At 42.6% G+C, this 20728-nt stretch overlaps 1 protein-coding gene across 6 annotated transcripts in view; it reads right to left on the bottom strand.

Annotated features, from left to right (window-relative positions):
• Positions 1-14583, bottom strand: part of CNNM2 (cyclin and CBS domain divalent metal cation transport mediator 2) — a 168280-nt gene extending 153697 nt beyond the window's left edge. For all 6 annotated transcript variants that reach the window (XM_068961556.1, XM_068961558.1, XM_068961560.1 and 3 more), the window contains exon 1: positions 12966-14583. In XM_068961556.1, the coding sequence (XP_068817657.1) occupies positions 12966-14583 (1618 nt within the window). The remainder of the gene's footprint in view (positions 1-12965) is intronic.
• Positions 14584-20728: the final 6145 nt, after the last annotated feature.

Raw genomic sequence — 20728 nt, 5'->3', positions numbered from 1 at the left:
AAAATCTCTGCTCAGTAATCAGCTCTACAGAGACCAAATTATTTCTGCCATGCCTTAAATCAAGGATGTAGACTAGTGACTATTACTACTACCAGTGACTACTCAAGAAACAAAACTTGAAGGGGATGAGAACACAGTCTCATTTTAGCTGTTTTTAGTGTTAACTCTAAAACCCTGCTCAAATATTTCCATCTCTTGCATGGTTTTCCCGACTCCCTCAGCCCCAAATGCCATTCTGCAGAGGCTCCATGCTGAGTCAGCACATTGTTTCTATGATTGCAGATGGGCAAATGGAAAAACTGAGGCTTTCACACCCCCATAAAGATCAGATGATGCCCTCAATCTGTCTTTGCTAATGGGAAAACATTTTCCCTCTCAGATTACCAGCCCCCTACCCCCCACACAAAAAGAGCAAAGAGCAAAGAGTTGCATTTTGTCTCTTCCGGTTACCTGGTACCTAAAAGCCTTAAGGATTACATTGACAAAGGCAGTGTGAAATGCAGAGTGAGTAAAAGTTAGGGTTTTTTCTAGTCTCTGTAAAAATGACCCAAAGAAAACCTTTAGTAAAACGGCCTGGAGAAGAAAGGCACATTTAGATAGGAAGCAAACACAGGCTTTTCTGTACTCATCTCCTAGCCCAAATTCCAAGTCTTATACAAAGCCACTCTAAACATTAAATACAAACAGATTAACTTTTAAACTCCCAAGCTCCAGCCGGCTATATTTTTGGTCTCTCTAAAACGTTTCACACAGCCTATTTCTTTTTTTCCTACATCTAATCTGAGAAAGAAATTTTATTCGTTCCTATCACCTTTGCCAAAGAATGACAATGTCAGTCACAGATAGAGCTTCACTCTATATATATGAAAGTGGTAAGTAAAAATTCCTAAATTTTTTTTAAGAAAAAATTAAGTTCACTACAATCAAATGAAACATAGGATAATCCCCCCCAAATTCACATGTTTTTGAAAAGCACTTTCCTGTCTCACCATGCGTTATCTAATAATTGAGTTCAACAAGGCTGCAGGCTACAAGATCAATATACAAAAATAAATAACATTCTATATACTACCTATGAAATTAATAAAATGATTCCATTTACAACAGCATCAAAAAAACTTTTATTCCAAGTATTTTATTTAACAAAAAGATTGTAAATGCACTGAAAAATAGAAAACACTGTTGAAAGAAATTTGAAAAGACCTAAATAAATGGGAAGATATCCCATATTCATGGATGAAAGATTTAATATTGTTAACACTGTAATATTCCCCAAGTTGACAGATTCAATGCAATCTCTATCAAAACTTCAACTGCCTGTGCAGAAATGAACAAGAATATCCATGAAAAATTCCTATGGAAATGCAAGGGATCGATTTCATCAAACTCATCATGAAAAAGAACAAAGTTGGATAATTCATTTGTCCCAATTTCAAAACTTACTATAAAGCTACAAGAACCAAAAGAGCATGGTACTGACATACGAAGACGTGTATCAGTGGAACAGAATTTAGAGTCCAGAAATAAACCCTCACGTTTATGGCTAATTGACTTGTGATAAGAATGCCAAAGACAAGTCAATGAAGAAAGACTAGTCTTTTCAACAAACCGTGCTGGAACAATGAGATATTCAAACGCAAAAGGATAAAGTTAGACTGCTATCACGTACCATATACAAAAATGAACTCAAAATGGATTAAAGACTTAAGTGTAGAAGATAACCTATGAATGTCTTAGAAGATAACATGGGCAAAAAAGTTTGTGACCTAGGACTGGACAATGGTTTCCTAGAAATGACAATAAAGACAAAGCAAAAAAAAAAAAGGAATTGGACTTCATCAAAATTAAAACTTTTCTGTTTCAAAGGTTATTATCAAGAAAGTGAAAAGACAACCAACAGCATAGGAAAAAATATTTGCAAATTATATACCCGGTAAGAAACTAGTATGTGGAATACATAAAGAACTCTTACAATTAAATAATAAAAAGACAATGCAATTTTTAAAATGGACAAAAGAGATTAGAATAGACTTTTCTCCAAAGAAGATAAACAAATGGCCAACAAGATGAAATGATGCTCAACATCATTAGACACTAGGAAAATACCAATCAAAACCACAATGAGATACCACTTCATACCTACTAGGATGGCTATAATTAAACAAACAAACAATAATAACAAGAATTGGCAAGGATATGGAGAAATTGGAATGTTCATACATTTTCAGTGAGACTGTAAAATGGTGCAGCCATTTTGGAAAACAGTTTGGCAGTTTCTCAGGGTTTAATATAGAGTTACCATAGACCCAGCAATTTTTCTCCTAGATATCTACCCATGAGAACTGAAAACTTACATCCACACGAAAACATGTATACTAATATTTATAATAACCAAAAACTAGAAACAGTCTGAATGTCCATCTACTGATGGGTGAAAAAACAAAATGTGGTATATCCATAATATGGAATACTATTTGACCATAAAAATGAATGAATGAAACATTGATACATGTTACATGGATGTACCTGCATGAACCTTGAAAACATTACACTAAGTAAAAGAAGCCAGACACAAAAGGCCACATAGTGTATGATTTAATTTACATGAACTTTCCAGAACAAGCAAATCCACAGAGACAGAGAGTAGATTAATGGTCTCCAGGGAAGAGGGGAGGAGAAGGCAATGGCACCCCACTCCAGTACTCTTGCCTGGAAAATCCCACGGATGGAGGAGCCTGGCGGGCTGCAGTCCATGGGGTCGCTAAGAGTCGGACATGACTGAGTGACCTCCCTTTCACTTTGTCCTTTCATGCATTGGAGGAGGAAATGGCAACCCACTCCAGTGTTCTTGCCTGGAGAATCCCAGGGGCAGGAGAGCCTGGTAGGCTGACGTCTATGGGGTCACACAGAGTCGGACACGACTGAAGTGACTTAGCAGCAACAGCAGCAGCAGGGAGGAGGGGAATGGAGAGTGACTCCTCATATGATTCTTTCTGGAGCAGAAAATGCTCTAGAAGCAGACAATAGTGATGACTACACAACCTTGTGAACACACTAACAGCCAAGCCGTACACATAAAATGGGTGAGTTTTGTGGTATGTTAATTATATCTCAATTTTTTTTTAATTTAAAGGAACCATTTGTCTCAGCAGCAAAATGTTCCTAAGGAGAAATGGAATAATATGAGTTCTCCATTAGTAAAGGTCAGTTTTCCCAAGAACAGGACTCATAATGTTCTCAGCAGACTGGAATTTTTGCCAGGTATGTTATTCTGCAAAGTTAACAAAGGGATCTTTGAAAAGATGATCTACAATCACCCTGTCCTAACACATCAACTATTAACTTGTCCATGTTCCCTTCCAGTCTATACACATGTATATTTTCACATATCTATAAATCTACACAAAATTCAGTTCAGTTCAATCGCTCAGTCGTGTCCAACTCTTTGCGACCCCAAGAATCACAGCACACCAGGCCTCCCTATCCATCACCAACTCCCAGAGTTCACTCAGACTCACTGGAATGCAAAAGTATGAAGTCAAGAAGCACCTGGAGTAACAGGCAAATTTGGCCTTGGAATACGGAATGAAGCAGGGCAAAGACTAATAAGAGTTTTACCAAGAAAACGCACTAGTCATAGCAAACACCCTCTTCCAACAACACAAGAGAAGACTCTACTCATGGACATCACCAGATGGTCAACACCGAAATCAAATTGATTATATTCTTTGCAGCCAAAGATGGAGAAGCTCTATACAATCAACAAAAACAAGACCAGGAGCTGACTGTGGCTCAGATCATGAACTCCTTATTGCCAAATTCAGACTGAAATTGAAGAAAGTAGGGAAAACCACTAGACCATTCAGGTTATGACCTAAATCAAATCCCTTATGATTATACAGTGGAAGTGAGAAATAGATTTAAGGGACTAGATCTGATAGATAGAGTGCCTGATGAACTATACAAAATAGTCAGTATAAATTTTCCATATTGCTACATGGCCTTTAAGGACCATATGATCGTTAAAAGGTTGTGATTAATTGACACCTATCATTTTCTTAACTCCTTTACTTCCATGTCCTGTCTTAAAGTGTTAGACATATTTAAGTCATCTCTAATTTTTCACTATTTATAGATATTTTTGCAATATACAAGCAACATGAAAAGCCAACATATCTCTTTTCTCCTCTGGAATTGTATCACTGATTTAAGATTTCCAGGGGAAAAAAATCACTAAACCCTTTGAAGGATATTTTTATGATTCCTGGTTGCCGTCCAAAAGTATTACAAAGTTATATTGCTATTAGCAACAAAAACTTGCTATATTAGACACTGATTATGTCAAAAGCATAAAAAATAGCCATGCTAAAAAATTTTATCCGAGTAATTTGAGATCTTCCTTTAATCTTCTAACTTTGATTATTCAAGGCTTTCCAAAATCCATGAGAATTTGTTCTATTTCTTTTAAACTTTGTTGTCTTTTTCAGTCACTTACAGTTAAAGAGAATGAAGCTTTTTTTTAAATTCAGCATTCTTACTCTAAAGAGGATAGAACATGTAATCAATTGCATTGTTTTCCTTAAAACATATACACATGTGGCCACCTCATAAGTAACAGCATCGGCTAGAAAAGCCTAGAATTCAATCACACACACAAAAAACACCTACTTCGATTAGCCCCTTTTCAAACTTTTGACATCCAGAGGAATTCCAGACTCAGCACTTCCCTGTAGGGGCCCCAGTTCAATCTCTGGTCAGGGAGCTAAGATCCTGCAAGCCACATGGGCCCACCAAAAAAAAAATTTTCAACTTCCATTAACAACTAGGTGCACACATGACCCAAGGTGTCTCTCTTGATTTGCAATCATTAGTCTAGAGAAAGACCAAGACCACCACCAAAGAGTCTACAGAATCATTACATAAAAATAATGGTTAACTGAGCTCTGTGGAAAATTCTTAAAAAGACAGGAATACCAGACCACTTTACCTGTCTCCTGAGAAACCTGTATACAGGTCAAGAAGCAACAATTAGAACCAGACATGGAACAACTAGGAAAGGAGTTCACAACTGGGAAAGGAGTACAACAAGGCTGTATATTGTTACCCTGCTTATTTAACATATGTGCAGAGTACATCATTCAAAATCCTGGGGCTGAATAAATCACAAGCTGGAATCAAGACTGCCAGGAGAAATATCAACAACCTCAGGTATGCAAATAATACTGCTCTAACAACACAAAGTGAAGAAGAAATAAAGAGCCTTTTGATGAAGGTGAAAGAGGAGAGTGGAAAAGATGGCTTAAAAACCCAACATTCAAAAAACTAAGATCATGGCATTCAGTCCCATCACTTCATGGCAAATATAAGGGGAAAAAGTAGAAGCAGTGACAGATTTGATTTTCCTGGGCTCCAAAATCACTGCAGATGGTGACTACAGCCATGAAATTAAAAGACACTTGCTCCTTGGAAGGAAAGCTATGACAAACCTAAACAGCATATTAAAAAGCAGAGACATCACTTTGCCTACAAAGGTTGGTATAGTCAAAGCTATGGTTTTTCCAGTAGTCATGTACAGATGTGAGAGTTGGACCAGAAAGAAGGCTGAGCACTGAAGAACTGATGCTTTAGAACTGTGGTGTTGGAGAAGACTCTTGAGAGTCCCTTGGATTGCAAGGAGATCAAACCAGTCAATCCTAAAGGAAATCAACCCTGAATATTCATGGGAAGGACTGATGCTAGAAGCTGAAGCTCCAGTACTCTGATGCAAAGAGCCAACTCACTGGAAAAGACAGTGATGCTGGCAAAGACTGAAGGCAAGAGGAGAAGAAGGCAGCAGAGGATGGATGGTTAGATAGCATCACCGACTCAAAGGACATGAATCTGAGCAAACTCCTGGACACAGTGAAGGGCAGGGGGGCCTGAGTGCTGGAGTCCACAGGATCACAAAGAGTCCGACACAACCTAGCAACTGAACAACAAACAGCGAAGTGACTGGTACTGGTATAGAAGCATTTTCACATTCACTATCACACTAATCCTTACTAAGTATAGTACGAGTTAGAAAATATCCCATTTTACTATGAAAAAAACTGAAGCTTAAAGAGGCGAAGTTACTTGTCCAAAGTAGATTCGGGAAGAGCACATATTTTTTAACCTTTACGCTAGCAGATAGTAGCCTCCCCACAGGATGTGAATTCAACGAAAGAAACATTCCCAGCTACGTCTGACAGCAAGAGAGGGTTAAGTATGAAGAAATGAGGATCTCATCATATCAATATTTATGATCAATGGTCGCACTGATGTCAAAGTGGGGAAGAGTCAGCACCCCCATTATGTCCATCAAGCCCTCAGCCAGTCTAATAAACACATCATCTTCAGCTTCCAGCATCAGTGCTTGTTCTTAGTCCCCTTTCTGCCCCTTTCACAGCCTGCCTCCCTGAACATCCCTCTATGCAGACATCCTAGAGGTGCCAGTGATGTGATGTTGAAAGAATGCTTCCTATTATCTCTCCTTTGCAGTGCTGGTAGGATTTGGGATTTCTTGTTTGTGTTCTGAGAAAAAGAAGATGAAAAGACAATACTGAAATTGTATTCAATCCCAGTCATCCATTTCTATGTATTTAGCTTAATAAATGTCCTTTACGTGCCAAGCAAATCTTACTGGAATTGACGCTTACTACCAATAAAATGTGTATTTAGAGGAAAGGGCTCCTTAGGAAGAAATACACTAATTTATATGTAACTCAAGTACTGTAAACATCTAATTCAAGTCCAGAGGTTTGCTCTTAAAAGTTGAAGCAGTTCAAGAGCAAATAAAATCATAAAATATTATGTTGGCTCAGTCTATTTTGTACATTTTCCTGGTTGATAAGATTTTAACTTGTGTTTAGCGCTGCTAATAATTAAAATTAACCACTACCTCATAGTATGGTACCGGTTTGGAATGATAAAAACCAAGAGAAAAAGCAGAACAAGATCCTTTCCTATTTCATCCAGGTAATACTAAGTCAGACCTGGTATTCATCTATGGCATGTCTTGACCTAAAAGACTTCAGTGATACTAACACAAATAACCTTCAAAATTCAGACTGGATCCTCTGTAAGAATTTTGTTTACATGATAAAAAACCTGAAAAGGGGAACGCACAAATGCATGAATGGGACACATGCTTCAAATGCTTTAATGGCTATTTCAATGGAAATGTCACAGACGGGCACCTTGAACAAAAATTAAAAGAATCAAAGAAGTTTCATCCCATAGTCCCAAATCCAATCTTCACTACTCTCACAGAAGAAACAATAACAACAACAAAATCACTCAGGGATATCTAAAACAAGTTAGTTAACTCAAAAGAAAAAGAAATAGTTTACACTTGACTACCTAAGGCTTCAATCTAGAGATCAACTCCCATTTCATAAAACACACTCATAGTCTAATCTTAGCAGAGGAGAAAAACTCAAAAAAAAAAAACTAAAAGACAATGAGGTCACACATCCAGACTCATTTTCTATGTAACAAAATGCCTGTCAAAGATGACTTGAATGCCAGATATCAAAAATATTTATATCAAAATCAGAAGGCAAATAAAAACCAATGGCAAAGCTGAATATTTGTTTAAAGGTACCCTGAACTTGGAACCAGAAGGCCTGCTTGTTGGAATGGAAAGACCTCCATGCTAGAGTCAGGTTCTAAGGCTATTGATGCTACTAGTTAGGTGGGTAGCCCTACACAAATCACTTAGCTTTCTCTCCTCATTCTCTCCTACTCTAGAGAGGCTGACTAGACCAATGGTTAAGAGGTTGACTAGACCAAAGTTTCCTAAACTCACCTCATCACAAGAACTACCTCACAGTAACTGTTAACAGTGTAGAGCCCCTTCAAAGCCCCTTCCCTAGAGACTCTAGTTCAGGGGGTCTCTTAGTGAGGCTTAGGAAGTAATTCCTAGTAAGTGATCCAAGTCAGTCTCACCATTTGGTAAGCTTCACAAACTGGACCACATGATCATGAGCTGTTGCCTGTCTTCCAGCTCAGATTCTATACTATCTGGATGTTTCAAAATTATGTTCTAAAAGTGTGCAAAATTATACTAGTATCACATTTTCACATTAATTTGCAAAGAATTAATAAACCTACAAGATCAAAAAAACAAATACATCCACCCCCACCCCTTCACCCTGACACCATTCACACCTTTAAATATCAATAAAAACATCCTCCTAGATTCTAGGCAAATGGAACACTGTATTTGGTGAGGAAAAAATTTTCAATATTAAGCTCTCAGCACATTAATACGGAAAGACTTGTGTTACAGGAAGGGAGAACTCGTACTCCTAATGTTTAAGTGAAAATTACACACTGTATTCTTCCCTTAAAGAACATTATCTGATGAGTTTACCTGTTTCGAGTTTTAAAAAAAAATAAAGTCTGCAGCGGCTATAAATCAGCGTGCTCCGCAATCCTGGAATACAACTGTTACAAAGCTAAAAGAAACAAAAGGAAGCAAAACAAACTAGGTGGCTCAGAGCCCACAGACTTTAGTTAGGTTTTGCCAGGTATAGCAAGAGCCTCCAGGGCACTTTCTGCTCACAAAGGTAGCAACCTTTAACTTTTCCTTCCTCTATACTTTGCTTTAGGTGATTTTTCTAAAATTTTCGTAATCTACTAGTGGGATTTACTTTTATTCTCTTTTTTAGATTTATAAGTAACTATAAAGCTTACAAAGAGAAAGGCTGATGGTGTGGCACACGGGGTCGGGGGGTGGTGGGCAGGGCTGTACAGGAGGCTCGATGGCAACCAATTATCACAAAAGTGGCTACAAAAAGTGTAAATAAAATCAAGATTAAAACACAAAACTGGGTTTGAGTTAGCCCTGCAACACAAACAGATGTGAGACTAAGAGGGAAACAGGACCGCATATGTTAGCTACTAGTCAGTGGTTAGAGTAAGCCACTAACTACACTGGCAGCTGACTACAACACAGTGCTAGCCCAAAACAGTATCAAAGTGAATCTTGACCTACAATACTGGAAACAGAACTGTTTGGATTTAGGATCATACACATCAGAAATTGACTTACTTTAACGGCAAAAGTGGGGACACCAGCTGTTAGGTATGACATCACAAAAGCGCTGTTTCAAGGTGGTGTTTAATGTTTAAATACATTTCTGTGTCTGCTGCTTTCAACAAGCCCTGAGGCAATGTTTTGATCAAACCTCACGCTCAATTAAAATCAAAATGTAAAATCGAGATCAAGGGATCAGCATAATAGAATGGTTAAGAGTATGGGTCTGGTTGTGACACCAACCCCAAAACAACAAATTACTCAATGATCTTGAACACATCATTTCACCTATGCCTCAATTTCCTCATCTGTAAAATGGAGATGCCACCTCAATCAGTTATCAGAAGATTTAAACAAGGTGATTCATGTAAAGCACTAAGCCCTGCACCTTGCAGAGATAAGCACCTTAAGTAATAATAATGAGCTAACTGCAAAATTAGCGTAATTACTGTCTTCTAACCTCAAGGAAAGTTATGAGTTTCCTGGTAGCCAGGCCTGCATGCATGCTAAGGTGCTTCAGTCCTGTCCGACTCTTTGCAACCCTATGGAGTGTAGCCTGCCAGGCTCCTCTGTCCATAGGATTCTCCAGGCAAGAATACTGGAGTGGGTTGCCATGCCCTCCTCCAGGGAATTTTCTCCACCCACGGATTGAAAACGTGTCTCTTATGTCTCCTGCATTGGCAGGCGTGTTCTTTACCACTAGCACCAAAGCCAGGCAAAAATTTCTAATCATTAGAAAGAAGATTATTTACATATACTACATAACACAGAAAGGTGGTGGTTGTTTTAGTCGCTTAGTCATGTCTGACTCTTTTGCGACCCCATGGACTATAGCCCACCAGGCTTCTCTATGGGATTTCCCAAAAAAGAATACTGGAATGGGCTGCCATTTCCTTCTCCATGGGCTCTTCCCGACACCCGGAACTGAACCCACATCTCTTGCATTGGCAGGTGGATTCTTTACCACTGAGCCACCTGGGAAGCCACTACATAAAGGCAGCTTTTCATTTCTTTCCACATTACAGAAACTTTGCCCTTCCTTAGTAATGAATAACTGAGGCTAATGATGCAGACCAATATCTAGGAAAGGCTTCAATGCAGACATTTTTAATTAGGAAGGATAATTTTCAATCAGATATGGATTAAGGGTCTAACCTGTGTAGGGGAGTTATATTTGGTGTTGTTAGGAGAAAGAAGAAAAGAGAAGTAAAAGTCTTCAAACCATCCCATAAAGCATTATTCAATGGAGAAAAACAGTGGCAGGTTGACTGTTCACATTACTTCATAACTGAATCAGAAAATGAAGAAGGAAAGAAAAATCAGGTGAAATATTTTAACTAACACAAAGGTGAGGTGAGGTGAGGTGAAGTCGCTCAGTCATGTCCGACTCGTTGCGACCCGTTGCGACCCTGTGGACTGTAACCTGCTAGGCTTCTCCATCCATGGGATTCTTCAGGCAAGAATACTGGAGTGGATTGCCATTTCCTTCTCCAGGGGATCTTCCCGACTTAGGGATCAAACCCGGGTCTCCCGCATTGGAGGCAGACGCTTTAACCTCTGAGCCAAAAAAAGAAATAATGCAGCTATTAGTATGGTTAAAACAGCCACATTCATTCAAAAAAAAAAAAAAAAAATCAAGGAAAGGAAGGCGACAAATCAATTATTTCGACAGTTTAATCAACAAGCACCCACTCTAGCCTTTTAAGATCACGGCTTAAATTTTCCATTTGCAATCAACTGTCATTGCCCACTCTTCCAAATAAGCTACTAGCATGAATGCACCTTAAATTTATACTGTCTTCTTAACTGAATACATTATTCTGGTTACAGATAAAAACAAAATCTTGTGCATTATCTTTTTTTTTTTAACTCACAGGAAAATATTATCAATTCAATTCAATCAATTTAAAGGATATATTTCAAAGAAAGTACTGTGAGAGGTAATTTGGGGAAAGGGAAAAGTTCCTAGTAAAAATAAATCATTCAGAGGAAAACTGCTCAAGGACAATCAAAACCAAATTTCAAAATAATGCAAATCTTGAGATTTTGAGAGAGGGGCAGGATTAATGAATGGCAAGGGGCAGAACTAAATTCTCAAAGAAAGAAAAGATACAAAAGTGAAGAGAAGATTTCAGCAGGGAGTACACACCAGTGCTACCAATCCATCAGCAGATATGCAAAAATTCTGAATAATAAAAAAAATAGAATATATTATCTATCAATATTGGGAAATTTAGCAACATAAGGAAAATAAAGTATTTCAAAGCCATTTTCAAGCATTTCAAGACATTTTTCTGTATTCCACATTCTACTGCAAAATGAAAAAAGAGACTGGTTAGATGCTCTAATTAACAGTTTAGTAGTGAAAGAATAATGCCATCTCCAAAGAAGCTCTGTCACTTAGAGATAATGGACATTTTCTTTTTACTGTTTAAGAATCCAGAAGAATCTCCTTCTGCTTTTAAATGCAAATTACCCCATCTCTGAAGCGCATTCTGCTCTATCTGAAAATTACTGCAGTGTGATCCTGTTCCAGAGAGGACAGCGTTCAGGGAGGAAAATGGATTTAGGACAACTGCATAATCTATGTCCATATCATCACATCATTGAGCTGTCACCACTTACACCTGGCTTTCTTCAGTGGAGAGACCACTCTCAGTGATCAAAATTCTACTGGAAGAAGGAAAAGTTAGTTTTGAGGACTACTGGTTCATTAAAAGGTTACATACACATTCTAATACATGAACATGCACCCACATCATAACAATTTAAAAACTCAGTATCAAAAACTTGGCTTTCAACTAACAAAGCTAGCTACTTACTGGAAACATTTTTAAAGTCAGAATTTCAGTGATAACAGTATGAGTTGCCAGTTCGTTACACGGTAAAACAAACAGAAAACACCACTATGCAAGAAAGGTGAGCACACCACCCTCTGTACTTCTCTTTCCTGGTAAAGCTCCCTGGAACAGTGAACAATGACTCGCAGACATACTTCCATTTAACATACCAGGTGATCAAGGTTAAAAAGAACACTTTTAAACCAGAAAGTCTCAAGAAATTGACAAACCATATAGAGGAATTAATCCCATTGTTAAAGATCCAAACTTTCTGCCAAAACCACACTTGGTTTGGGAAATTTTATTTGTTGTTAGGTAAATGTAAACAAACAGTGAAGAAAGCTAAGCAATATAGAGCCTCATAAAAGGTTAACTTATCTCTAGTCTTTCCAAGTTATATATTAACAAATAGCTTTAGTTTAAAAAACAACAACAACAACAACAAAACATCTCTTTTCCAGCGAAGGCAAGTCAACTAAATGAGTGATTTTCTTTAGTGATACCTGGCTTATCCCATACCCTATTCTCAAAAGCAGGCCCTAATCTCTCCCACAGGTCACCAGACAACCAGGAACTGAAGCAACTGAAAATGCACTTCCAATCTCGGAAATATCAACTGATTGCTCTGGGTTTAGAAAAGCCATTTAAACGTTCTCCAAATGCCTGAGTTTAGTACATAGCAACCAAATGGCACAGCATGGCATCAGCGGGTCCCTTTTTTCATCTACCCACTCAGAATCCAGCAATGAATGCAGCAGATTTCTCAAGGCCAGAGTGCAGGGGGTAAGAGTACCATGAAAATAGGAAGTACCAGAAAATAGGAAGCCTGCTTTGATAGGGAAGGAAGCAAGCCAGGGCAGTCTTGTGGTTTTAAAGAACCTAGAAGCGCTTAACTAGTTCAATCCACCCTCAAATCCATGCCACCCTTTCAACTTTACAATTAAAAGAGGAGAAATTCCGGTCAACTCGCCTTGGGGGGTTGGTCTGAGGGTAGAGGACTCAAGTAGGGAGGAGGATGGAGTGAGAAAGAGCAAGCCAATGAAAGGATACCAAAATTTTCCCACCTTTCTTAAATTCTTCCAGCATAGCGTCCAACTTGGTGTCATTGAAAACAAAGTGCAAGGGGTGGTTATAAAATTTCGTGATGGTTTTCAGGGGAGTACAGTCATCTGGATCCACGAAGGCCAAGTCTTTGACGAAGAGGAGGTCCACGATGTTGGAGCGTTCCCCCTCAAATACTGGAATGCGAGTGTAGCCGCTCTCCATGATCTCCGACATGGTGTTGAAGTCCAGAATGGCTTCGCCGGTGATCATGAAACAGTCCCGGAGGGGAGTCATCACGTCCTCCACCGTCTTGGTGCGGAGCTCCAGCGCCCCTTGGATGATATTCAGCTCCTCCTTTACGAGGTCATTGTAGGGGTCTGTGACCCGGAGCATCTCCAGCAGCTTTTCCCGGTTATAGACGGTGCCTATCTCCTGGCCCAGAACGCAGTCCAGCAGCTTGCTGACCGGGTAAGAAGCGGGAAAGGTCATCATCATGAAAAACTTGGTGAGAAAGATGGTGTTGGCTCCCACAGCCAGGCCGTGCCGGGAGCAGATGGCCTGGGGCACGATCTCCCCGAAGATGACGATGCCGATGGTGGAGACCACCACCGCCACCAGGCCTGAGCCAGCGATGTCGTCGAGCAGGATGGTGAGCGTGGTGTTGACCAGCACGTTGCCCAGCAGCAGCGAGCACAGCAGGTAGTTGCCCTGCCTGCGCACGGGCTCGATGCGCTTGGCGTAATTCTTCTCCTTCTCGGTGCCGCAGTTCTGCACAATGCGCAGCTCCATCGGGTCTAGGGCCATGAGTCCAAGGTTGAGGCCGCTGAACATGCCCGACAGGCACAGGAGCAGCGAAATGAAGATCACCTGCAGCCAGAAGGGCAGCAGGAACTTCTTTTCCTCCCCCACGATCATCTTGGTATCCTCGCCATCGTGATAAATCCAGGTGGTCTCGGCCCACGGGGGCGGCGGGAGCCCGGCCACCCCGGAGCCGCCCTTGCCCCCGACGGCGCTACCCGCGGACCCCGAGCCGCCGGCGCCTAGGGCTGGCGTGGAGAGCGACGTGCACAGGTAATAGGACTTGCTCTTCTCCATCTTGCGCAGCGGTTTGATCTCTATCTCAATGATGCCCGATGTACGGCGGTTGAGAATGATATGGGGCAAGATGATGATATCTGATGTGCGGATGCCGCAGCGCTGGGGGCCGCTGTCCGGCTCCGGCGGCGCGGGGCCCCCCAACCCGCGCTCGCCGGGGCTGTGGCGCCGCCGCTCGTGCTCTGTGAATGCAATGCGGGACCATGTCTCGTTGTTGATGTTCTGCCCGTACACCCGCAGCTTGACCCGGGTCCGCTCGCTCACCCGCAGCGCCCCCCCTTCCATGAACGACACGTCGTTTGTGTCCTCCAGCCGCAACCCGATGATCACCGTCTCTTCGTTCTCGCCCACCGCCGTGCAGCCGCCCGCGCCGCAGCAGCAGCTCAGCAGTAGCAACGGCAGCAGCCGCCCCGCCGCCTGCAGGAGCCCCCGGCCGCGGGCGCTGAGGCTGCGGCGCGCCGCCATCTTCCAAGAGGGCAGTGCGGCGGCTGCCTGCCCGCCCGCCATCTTTACTTCGGGTTCACAAGCGCCACAGCCAATCATAGGGTGGCTGCTCCAGCTGCGGCTTCATCCTTCTCAGCCGGCGGCGCGAGCGCAGGCACCGGCCCTGGGGCGAGATTGCAATGCAGTGTTCGAACCCACTGCTCAGCAATCCGCCTCCCTGACTGACACTGACTCGGCCTGGGCCAGCACCGAGACCTCGAGGCTAGCGGGAGGGGGGAGAGGGTGGGGGCAGTGCCAGCGGCTCCTGCGAGAGGCAGGCCGACCAGCCAATCACCAGCAGGTGCCCGCCTTCCCAGCCTTGGGGCTGGAATGGGGGCGTGGCCGTGAGCGGCGCCGCGAGCCAATAGCAAGATAAGTGGGTGGGGAGACGAGAGACAGCGTCCTCCTCTGCACTCTAAGTTTCCAACTGAAAGGCGCGTGACTCTTGTGTATGTGCGAGGGGAGGAGGTGTGGCCAGCCCGGGCCCAAGAGCCAGTCACAGATGAGAGCCGTACGAAAAGGGGCGGAGCCTCCCGTCCCGGCTGCCAATGCATAGGGGCCTTCTACGAGTCTGAGGGCCCGGAGGGGCCTCGGTAGTAGTCATGTCCCTAGGGTGGCCCGCTGGACTGATGTTCTGTGGCCCGAGGCTGCCGGCTCTCGCCGGCCACGCTGCCGGCTCCCGCGTGCTCAGTGCCCGTGCAGAGAGGGCTGCACCTTCCTGACTCAAGGTGCACATTAGCCTAAAATGAAGCCGAGCTACCTGCTGCGCCCCGCTTCTTTACTCCAGCACTCCTCTCCGCTCGGGATGAGCGGTGGCTGGTGGGCCCTAACACCACACCTACGCGCTCCGCTGGAGCTGCTAGCTTATCCGTAAGGGACAGATGCCCCCTGCAGCTCACGGTCAGCTGGCGCCACCTGCCGGTAGCACGGGCTCCCTGCAATGCTTTCCAGGTACGCTGCAAACCCAAAAAGGTGTTCAGGAGGTGGGGCAGTTCCCCATCTTCCAAGTTATAAGAATCCCTTCAATTTCTTACTGAAAATATATATTCCCTGGCCCCATTCCATACTTACTGGATGGGTAGGACTCAGCAATCTATTACTAGTAGGCACTTGGGCAAATCTGGGAAATGGGACGGGGAGGACATCCTAAGCAGACCCATAAAGGCTCATTCTTAAACACACTGACCAAACCCTGCTAGGTTCATTGGTGGCTCGGGAGAAAAAAAAATATCTGAAGACCAAGGACTCCCAAGCCCCTCTGTATCTGGAGGAAACAGAGTAGCCAAACTGGTTTTTTTTCTTGGAACTTAAACATCCAAAAAATTATTTCCATTTTTTCTATGCTGTAAGCACATTTTCCTTTCTGTAAAATTTTTATTAATTTCTAATAGATATAACTGCAAGGGCCTCCTCACTGTTCTATCCTCTTCTACACCTGTCCCCTTCCCTTCTCAACCCACCAGCCAGAGTAGTTTTGTTTTCCCTTCTTTGTTTGAAACCCTACTCTGGCTTTCCATTCATCACAGTAAAAGCCACTGGCAGCTACAGTATTGACAAGGGTCTAAAAGACCTACTGCCCCCCTCCCCCTGCTCCCTGCGTTCTTCTGTCCTCCAGCCAGATTCTCCTGGTTATTCATTCTCTCTAGGGATGCTCCCTCGGGGAACCTGTACACCTGCTGCTGTTGCCTGTGCCTGGGACTCTCTCCCCCAGATGTCAGCACAGAACCCTAGTCTACCTCCTTCAAGACTGTTTCAAGTCCATCTTTATAAACCAGTGACCAAACACTCCCTATACTCCATCCTTACTGTATTTTCCTTAATTTGGTTTAGATCTGTCTCCTCCTAGAACTTAAGCTTCCTAAGGGCAACGATTTTGTCTGTTTTATTCACTGCTGTGTCATCAGGACCTAGAAGAATAGTAGATGCTCAAAACAGTACTTGTATTTTTAAAAATGAAAGAATTTTTATTCTAAGTGTTCCAAATAATGTCCCCAACTCTAGTTTCCAGTTCTTCACTCTCTTTTTTTTTTTTAATATAGTTGACTTCTCTCTTATATGGAAGAGGACTGAAGGTCTGCATTCAGAGCTGCTATGAAGGTGATTGCAACCATGAAATTAAAAGACTTACTCCTTGGAAGGAAAGTTATGACCAACCTAGACAGCATAGTAAAAAGCAGAGACATTACTTTGCCAACTAAGGTCTGTCTCATCAAGGCTGTGGTGTTTCCAGTAGTCATGTATGGATGTGAGAGTTGGACTGTGAAGAAAGCTGAGCGCCGAAGAATTGATGCTTTTGAACTGTGGTGTTGGAGAAGACTCTTGAGAGTCCCTTGGACTGCAAGCAGATCCAACCAGTCCATTCTGAAGGAGATCAGCGCTGGGTGTTCTTTGGAAGGAATGATGCTAAAGCTGAAACTCCAGTACTTTGGCCACCTCATGCGAAGAGTTGACTCATTGGAAAAGACTCTGATGCTGGGAAGGATTGGGGGCAGGAGAAGAAGGGGACTACAGAGGATGAGATGGCTGGATGGCATCACCAACTCAATGGACATGAGTTTGGGTGAACTCTGGGAGTTGGTGATGGACAAGGAGGCCTGGCGTGCTGCGGTTCATGGGGTTGCAAAGAGTCGGACACAACTGAGCGACTGAACTGACACTGAACTGATAAAGGTTCCTTGCTCATCAGGTATTTTTGGTTCATTTTGATGCTTTTTTGTTGTTGTTTTGGGGGGTTGACTGTGTGGCATGTGAGATCTTAGTTCCCTGACCAGGAATCGAACCCAGGCCTCCTGTGGTGGTAGCACAGTTTTAACCACTGGACCACCAGGGAAGTCCTAACCCTTCAGTTTCTGATGCTGCTTCCTGCACCTGCAATTCTCATACTGGTACATCTGAAAAACAAGCTTAGGTTTTTAAAAAAGCCCTGATTCACAGACTTGGCATGTGTTTACAAAAATAACATTATCAAGGTTTGGAAGAAATGTTGAGCTTTGGGGGAATATATGACAAAGGTTAAGGATAGATATGGTCTTCTAAATGAGCTGATTAAAACCACAACTGTTTTACCTTCATTAAAAGTGTGAGCACAAGTCTGCTTAAGGGAGCTAAGAGGGAAGATGATTAAAGGCTCTTAAATGCTGAATGCATACCTTTGGAATAAGAGTGCAGAGAAGAGGGTGAGGAGAGGCTTGCCAAACCTACAGACATCTCCTGTGCATTTCAGAGAAAACTAGAATAGTCAGGAAAGTGGCACTCAGCAATTTAGAAGCAAGTTAGAAGTTCACAGCAAAATGTCAGAAAGCACCCAGTAAGACAATTTACAATATAGAACAAAGCAAACTCAAATTTACACACAAGTTCAACAATTCCCTGTGTGAATTTAATGTTCATCCTAGATGTGAATGTGGGGGGTGGGGATCATATTCTCCGTGAAGGAATTCCCTGGCGGTCCAGTGGTTAGGATTTTCCTGTGCTTTTACTGCTGAGGGCCCAGGTTCGATCCTTGGTCAGGGAACTAGGATCCCACAGGAGGTGCTGTGTGGCCAAAAAGCAAATAAACAAAAATACATTCTCCATGTACACCCAAGACACAGAGCAATCTAGACACCCTAGCCAAGTAATTCTTCCATAGCAAGTGGGATCCTGCTTCAAGTTTGGAGGCTTTTTAGCTGGCCTACCCTCTCTTTAGTTAACAGGGGCCTGTTAATACAGACTTGACCTTCAGGAGCTTCCCAGTCTGTCCATCTGGATGAATCGAAGGCAGGGCAGCACCTACTTCTCAGGATCTCTTTTTTTAAAATCTGGCAGAAAAAAATAAAACAAAACCCTGAATTCTGAACATGTTTCATCTCCACAAAGAGCTACAAAAGGCTCAAGACTGCTTACTGGAAAGCCTCATAATAAACATCATAAAGGTGCGGAAATGTATAGTAGCTGACCACATAATTTATTGTTTAAAACAGAACCTGTTTTGGAGTAAAAAATAAAGGTACTATTAATAACTAACCTAGTTTGAGGCTAACTGGGACAGTCCCAGGCAAAGATTATGTTGACTTTGTAATCTTTTATAATGGTAACAGGAACCACCCCCTCATTGAGAAAACTATCTATCCCTTTCGGATCACACATGTTCTTTACCCTACATAGTGATCCTTGTGTGTGTGTTAGTCGCTCAGTTGTCTCCAACTCTTTGCAACGTCACGGTCTGTCCATGGAATTCTCTAGGCAAGAATACCGGAGTGGGTTGCCATTTCCTTCTCCAGGGGAATCTTCCCAACCCAGGGACTGAACCCAGTTCTCCTGCATTGCAGCCAGATTCTTTAGCATTTAGGCAGGCAGATTGCTTACCGTCTGCACTACTATAGTGATGCTTGCTTTTGTACTAATCATTTCCCGTCTTAATTCTATATTTTAAAATTTTGGGATCACCTTTAGGAGAGCAAGGACAGACCTTCTGAGGCAGTGGAGCCAGAGTCAGAAGAGCCAGGTGTAGCCTTGATTCTAACATTTCTTAGACTGCACTCCCACTGAGAAAATCATTAAATACCTGCAGCCTGTTTTCTCCTATGTAAAATTAGAAAAATCAGCATTATGAGGGAGGTGTAAGGGAGTTCTTTTCAGAAGAGAAACAACTTGGGATATTTGGCATTCTTTATATGCACACAACGCAGTGAATTTTCCTCCTCCCCAGGAGAAATCACCATTTGTGAAGGGCTGCCTGGGCAGGGTCCTGTTACATTATTGAAAAGCAGAAATACAAACACCTCCTTTACAACATTTCCCTAGTTAGATCTGACTGAAAGGAATAATAAGGTTAATAAGAAAAAGAAAAGAAAGACAGTTAATAAAAGATTAACTATTAAGCCTAGAAGCCACACAAATCCTTCTGCGCTCCCTGTGCAAAACCTTTCCTCCTGAGCAACTTGACATTTTGAGGCTTTGCTTTCCTGGGGATGCTCATCTCATATTCAGAGAGACACTGATGTGATAGAAGCCTGTTAACTTAGAACAGAGAATAAACCATCCAGGTCGCCTCACCTGACACAATCAGGCTCCGAGTTATATGTCAAATTACCATAAGCAGCTCCAGCACTCTTGGGTTCCCCTCTGTGAGCACCCCTGCCCAGCTCCACGTGCCCTTCTTAGCTTCTGCTTGTAATGAATTAAATATATAAGTCAGAGTCATATATTAAGCCAGAGGCCAGCCATCATTTGAATTATAATGGGGGACATACCCTCACTTACTGTGCTAAACTCCAGTCCTAAAATGGGGCCCTTTGCCTACAGGGGTCAGCAAAGTTGACTGGGTAGGGACAATGCCTAAGGGGACATGCCCTGTGTAACAGGGAAACCAGTATTCACTGGGGCCATGGCAGCTGTGCAGAAATGCAGGGTCAGGTTGCCAATTTTTCAAGAGAAGCCAGAAATTCGTATTTTATGGAAAACCTTCTGACTTATAAATGTGGGCAACTAGTTCAATTGTTTAAAATTCTGTGGCTTCCCCAGAATCTAGACCCGTTAAGTCTGTTTCTGAGATGGAAGGGAACTCACGCAGAGTTCAAAACCTCATTTTACAGCTGAATCCCATTTCAAAGTGAATCCCAAAGTGGACAAATGATTTTCCAAGGGGAAAGTGACAAATTCAGCAGCAGAACCAGAACAGAACACCTGTCTTCTGTCTCCTGCATCCCTTTCCTTCCATGAATGAGGTTAGTGGTTTTAGGCAAAGTGAGCAGACTCAAGTCTGGCTTACAGAGCACCCAGAACATCATCCATTTGCCATTCCACTTACTCTCTCTGGCTTCTGGACAGTGAATAGGACGCATTCTCTCCTGTTATATGAGGCAAGAAGCAGAATGCTTCTGTTCCCAATTGATTTTCCCCTCACCTAGAGCCTGTCACTGTGGTAGGGCTTGGCGTCATGAAAGGACGGGCTAGCACTCCGATTATTGGTGAAGGGGACTGGGATGGTCGACAGTCCAAGACAAGCAAGGCTCACTCAGCAGGAGAAAATGAAGAACAAAATTTACGTTCATATAACACTCCCACTAACCTCAGTGGGAGCTGTGCTTACGGGAACTGCAGGATCAGCAGTTAAACAGAAACTGGAATGAAGCAGGAAAGCTCAAGTCATAGGTCATTATTAGGACTGTCTAATTCCAGCTTCCAATTTACAAAAGAGTTCACTATCTAGGGAGATCTCCCT

Source organism: Capricornis sumatraensis, chromosome 23 (genome assembly GCF_032405125.1).
Source record: "Capricornis sumatraensis isolate serow.1 chromosome 23, serow.2, whole genome shotgun sequence".
NCBI lineage: Eukaryota > Metazoa > Chordata > Mammalia > Artiodactyla > Bovidae > Capricornis > Capricornis sumatraensis.
The sequence above is the reverse complement of the archived record's forward strand: the minus strand, read 5'-3'. Positions and strand labels throughout refer to the sequence as shown.